At 41.6% G+C, this 6,000-nt stretch overlaps 1 protein-coding gene across 1 annotated transcript in view; it reads right to left on the bottom strand.

The window, feature by feature from the left end:
* The window catches only part of etv6 (ETS variant transcription factor 6), a 45,463-nt gene extending 41,142 nt beyond the window's left edge, over window positions 1-4,321 (bottom strand). The window contains exon 1 of the mRNA XM_008291305.1: window positions 3,898-4,321. Coding sequence (XP_008289527.1) covers window positions 3,898-3,927 — 30 coding nt within the window. The 5' untranslated portion in view covers window positions 3,928-4,321. The remainder of the gene's footprint in view (window positions 1-3,897) is intronic.
* Window positions 4,322-6,000: the final 1,679 nt, after the last annotated feature.

Genomic DNA, 6,000 nt, shown 5'->3' with positions numbered 1-6,000 from the left:
TGAGCGACGCCACCAGCTGCTCCGAGCTCCGCCACCGTTCAAACGCTCGTTCTGCATCGAGATTAAAGCGATGAGGTTTTCCACTTTGCGGTCTGTTGACTGCTTTCCTTTCCTGCAAATGAAGGCAGCGCATGAAGTTTCTCGAGGAAATGAAGCTCAGGGGTTTTTTTTTTTTCTTCTCTCTCTCTCCCTGCTGTCACCACCCGGCCGCTGAAACCTGCACACCAACTGCATGTACCAGGAATTTCCTGTGGAAGCCGAGCAATAATCTCTCGGTCTTCTATTTCCTCCTCTCAGAAGCGAAGGCCTCTTTCTTCCCCCCATTCACTTTGACATTCATGTTCTGAAACATCCACTTGCCCGTGTCAGCTTAAGCTGGCGATGAAGACAAACGCCGGAGCTGGAGGTGAGGGGGAGTCGTCGTCGCTTCAAAACTTCTCTCATCGCTCTCCGGCGATCGTGCTCTGACATCAGACTCGGTAATGAGCAGACATCCCTCATAAACAAGACGCCGTATTTCACTTTGAGCGGCTGAACAGCTTGCATCGCTTTCAGCTATTTCAGGGCCGACCTTGACATCCCAAATAATATTCCTATAATTATACGTCCCAATTAGGGCTGCAACCGACCACACGTCTGTGTTGTTGGAGAACAAAACGCTTCTAACGTCTCGTTTGGTTTCAACAAAAACACCAGAAAAAAAATTCTTCCTTGAAACAGAAACCATTAAAAGATTAATTAGCCTTTTGCTGATCGATATTCGCTTTAATCTCCTGCTGTGTTTTCCCTCGAGGCTGCAGCTATGGATTATTTTCATTACTGATTAATGGACGGATCATTACGACACGTCAAACATCCGAAGCACAAAGTGGAGCTGAACTGTTTAGGCCACAACAGTCACCTGAGAAACTGCATTTTAGCTCCTATTTGATCGGATAATTCACTCATTTCTTCGAGGCGATGCGTTCGAATGCTGCTCAGATGTGAGGAAGGCAGACTGTCACACCTGCAGACGATTAATTGAGGTTATTAATCAGTTCATTTGTGATCAGATGAGTTTTGTTTAGCTCAGAAACAGACGATTGCAGGTCTGTTTTCAATGACGTATGATTTTATATTATAGCTAAACCAGTTTAAGACGCCCTCCTTAAGATAAATGTCTATTTTTTTTATTAAAATACACACATTTTGAATATTAATATAGTGTATAAAAGACAAGTGTAAGTGTAATTCAATCACAAAAGACTTTAATCATTTAATCTGATCCACACCAGCTAGTTTTTTACACATAAGATTAACTTTGATCAGTTTAACTGCAACATACATGTTAAATAACAAACAGAAATTATTTTATGTTGGTTATTTTGAGCCTTTAAGACACATTTATTACTGCTGCTCACTGCATTAGATGATCATTTATCAGAAATCTAAGCTACAGCATTCAAACTGATTGGTCTCCATGAGGTGTCTGCACATTTTCACGTATTACTAACTAAATATTTGCTATTTTTTAGTTCAGACTAATGGATAATCCTTCACAGGACTGATAGAAATAGTAGAAATAAGTTTGTATGTGTGTATTCTTAAAGAAATAAAACAGATTCTCATGTTGTTCTCTCAAAAATCTACATCAGAATACCTCCAAAGCTCGTCCACTGGAGTGATTTCAGTGCCAGTTAAAGATTAGAAAAGGACACCATCGTCCGAGAAGAAGGCCTGAAATGAAAACTGATTAAATCTAATGGTCAGGAGGGAAATTATGAGGAGGGGGTTTCCTGTCTCAGGAGGACATCTCAGCCCGGTGTGGTGCCAAAACGTGATCATCTGCCAAAAAGTGATGGTTAAAGCCGGTTCATCCTCGTCTCCAGCTGGTTTGATGTGTTTTAAATGTACTAATGCAGGTTGTAGTGTGTGTTTAGTGTGTAAAATGTGCTTGTATAGACTGTAGTTAACTGAGATTTATATGTACAAGCTTAAAAATACAACTCATGACTGAAATCAAGTCACACTGGTGCATTAATAACAGAACTGGTGATCATTAATCGATTATCAATGGGTTTGACGAATATTTTAGGAGAAAAAATGTCTTAATCATCTAATTCCAGCTGCATAATAATTTACATTTCCTGGTTTCTTTGCTTCTCTATGACAGTAAACTGAATATCTTCGGGTTGTGGACAAAAAGACACGTCATCTTTAGCTTTGGGAAACACTGACTGAGATTTTTCACCATTTTTATTGACCAAACAACTAATCTAGGATGAAAAATAATCATTAGTTAGCGCCCTAATCAATAACATTTCAGTGACAATGTCGGGGCTGTGATCACTTTTTCTGCAAGTGGGAAGCTGCATAATGCACCCTAAAAATGATGTTTGGGCTCAACCAATAAGTCTTTTTGAGTCGAGACAACTTCTGAGGAAATCAGGTTCAACCAACAAACTGTATTAAGTTAGCAGGATTAGCTTTTATCTGCTATCAACGGTAGTTTTAATTTAACCATCTGACGTTGTCCAGGTGTGATAAAATAGAGGAGGGGGCCTGAAAAAGTAAGTTAGAGTTAATTTTATTAAGTTGCCTAAACTTGAATTTAGTAAATTAATGCGGAAATTTGAGTTTAAATTACACAAAATATTAAGTTGATGCAACTACCAGTAATGTTATGTCAACAAACCTCATCAAAATCAGTGAATTACATTTTATTTTGCAACCGTGCATTGAATTAAATGGTGGGAATCGTTAGTCGAAGCCCTAATTAAGAACATTTTAGTCACAATGGTGCTGCAACTTAATGTTTTTAAGTCAAGACGACTTCTAATGAAATTATGTTCAACCAACAAACTATAATAAGCTACCAGGATTAGCTTTTCTTATACAGCCAAAGGTATTTCTAACTGTTTGAAATTGTCCAGGCTTTTTGTTAAGATAAAGAATGGGACTCACAAATCAAGTTAATGAGTCCGTTTTATTAAATTACGTCAATTTAAGTTCAGTTTTAAGTCAACTGGTGCAGAAACTTGAGAAACAAGAAGAAGCTGATTCAGTTTCTAGCTGCATCATGTCAACACAAGTCATCGAAGTAACGTTTGGAACTTAAATAGTTTATCTCAGTTTGTTATTTAATCATTTTTATTCGTTATGCATTGAATGAAGCGGTGGGATCGTTAGCTGAAGCCCTGATTAGGAACGTTTTAGTCACAGTGGAGCTGCAGCTGAACTTTTTCCAGTTAAGTCGACTTCTAGTGAAATTATGTTCAACCGACAAACAATATTAAGTCTGCAGGATTTTCAATAACCACATCTAACCATCTAAAATTGATCCTGAAATTAAGTCATAAGCCAATTTTATTAAGTTACCTGAACTTGAATTTAATTTTAATTCAACTAATGCAGAAATGTGAGTTTAAATTACACATAATGTTCAGTTACCACCATTTAATGTCACAGTTTCTACAGTGTTTGGGTTAAATTAGTCATTAGCAGCAGTGTGAACTGAACTGGTTTGTTTTAGCTCCACGCAGCAGCTACATTAAAAACATTCAGTTTGTGGCACAACACTGATGATCCACATGCAGCCACTTGAGCAGCTCCTGGTCATCCTCTGAAATCCCTGTTTGCTGCCTCATTTGTGCGGCTCAGACCGCTGATCAGACAGTCACGACTTCTTCCCGTCACCAGCAGCAGCAGCGGCGGCGGCGGCGGCGGAGTGGAGGCGAACTGGAAGCGTGGAGCAACAGATGGCGAGCAAAACAAAGTGAATGGCGCCGCGGCGCTGCGCTCCGGAGCTCCGCGTCTGGAGGCTCCACCGCGGCCGCGCCGACGAGCGTGATCCTCCGCGCCTCCGGGAGCCGAGAGTCCGGAGGCTGGAGGCGGCGCGCAGACGAGCGGACAGCCTACCTTGTTCGCAGCGGAGGAGGATTCAGACATTATCTCCCGTCAACTTCTTCTCTCCGTCCACTTTTACGCAGCGCTTTTTTTTTTCTTCTTTTTATCTCCGCTCGTCTCCGCGCAGCTGCAGCGGTCCGCCCGCTCCTCGGCTTCTTATTGTGGGAGAAGAAGTTGTTTTTCTCATGTATCCCGCTTCTTTGCCGGGTTTTGGCGTCGCTGCCGCCTCGTCTATGTGCAGGCCGGGTCCATGGCGCGGCTGTCGGTGCGAAAACTTCTTTTGTCTGCGAGTGTTTTCCTTCACATGTCGGCGGCGGGCTGCTTAATAATCCCTTCCTGGAAGAGCGACTCTCTCTCTCATTGATCTGGATGTGTGTGTAAAACGGTGAAATGACGTGAATTCCCAGCATCGAGCTCTGCCCCCTTTTAAAGGGAAACCCGAAGCAGGAAATCAGCAGCTCGCACAACTGCAGGCGGACCGACTGGTTTTGTTGTTGAGCTCAGCTGCTGTAATGAACGGCCTGTAATTAGACACATGCCAAAAGTGCACGAGGTTCTTTTATTATTATTATTATCCATAGCTGGATTGATATTAAAAATAAATAAAAGAATGTGGCTCTGAAGAGCAGGACTGGACGACATTCACCACAGGCTGCATGTAGCTCCATACTGATGATTATTGATGGATTTTTCATAAACAGCAGCAGAAAAAATGGTTTAATTTGAATTTATCCACTTTAGACTGAGCTACAGTTCACACAAAGACACTGAAGGTGACATTAAACATTTATTAACAGTCAGAATATGAGTTAATCCAACGCTCAGCTTCTTTTTTTATTGGATTATTACCATCCTCTGCACATTTTTAGTTGTTTACAGGACATGCTGGGTCATGTTGCACAGTCCTGCACATTGTAATACAACCAGCACTTATAAAAAACATTGATTATTTCTTGGCTTTGCTGCTGTCTACATTGCACACATGCTTCTTAAATCTTTTTGCCAACAAAGCCGACTCCTAACGGTGCACCAGACGTCGAGTCCGTCAGCACTCGGAGCTTTGCATGTGACGCATTTAAGCGAAACTACCAAACAGTTTTCTTGTTGTTATTGACAGTCACTGCTATCCTGTTTTATTTTATGCTTGAAAAGGATCATATAGAGAACAGTAAAGACAAAAAGGATTCCACCCAGCGCTTTGAAATGACTGTTGTCAAGGTGATTCCAGAGGAAATCATCACTCCGTGTTACGCTGGAGAGCTTTTTTTAGTTTGAAGGAGCAACATGGGTGATGTTGAAGGTAAATATAGCGTTAATGCAGCATGTTTAGTGGAGTCGCTCTGTGGGCTTCTCTTGCTCCATGTGAGTCCGTCCCTTTGAAAGTGTTGCACCTTAAAGGGTTTATGAACAGACTGAAGCCTGACCTCCAGCTCTGCAGGTATTTAACAGCAGAAGTGCAGCGTTCATGACTTAAAGGTTAAGTGTTTTATTTACATTATTTTTCTCATTTATGGTCACTTCAGCTCAGCGTTTAAGTCTCTGCTGCCGTTTTGAGACTCTGCTTTACTTTCTCTGTTTGTTTGTTCTGCTCCAGACTCACGGAAACAGACACACAGAGAATGGAGCAAACACAGGACAGACAGGAGAAGTGAATGTAGCATCACTAACGTTTGTGGCTGGATTGTTTTATATTCAGCTGTCTTGTACACATGGGCTGCAAGGTGGAGCAGTGGTTAGCACCGTTGCCTCGCAGCAAGAAGGTCGCCGGTTCGTGTCCCAGTGAGGACCATAGATATGTATAATGAAGGCTGGATGTCTCGTCCGCGCTGCCGGCCAATGGAATCGCACGGCCACACTGGCGGCCATCTTGGCACGGTCGGCTTGCTCACCCATAACATTGTGCTGTGGTGGTGCATGCACTTTTTAAATAACCGCAACTTGCTCAATTTTCTACCGATTTTCAAATGTTTTGGTTTGTTATAAACATCAGAGGTGTGGTTATAACACTGCACTCATGGATAATTATGTTACACTCTCAGGGCCAGCAACAATTAGTATTTTAATTATTTTGTGTTTTATTTGTATTTTTGTAATCTGAATTGTAGCCACGTTAAT

Source organism: Stegastes partitus, unplaced genomic scaffold (genome assembly GCF_000690725.1).
Source record: "Stegastes partitus isolate 25-593 unplaced genomic scaffold, Stegastes_partitus-1.0.2 Scaffold732, whole genome shotgun sequence".
Lineage (NCBI taxonomy): Eukaryota > Metazoa > Chordata > Actinopteri > Pomacentridae > Stegastes > Stegastes partitus.
This window is presented reverse-complemented; position numbering and strand designations above follow the sequence as displayed.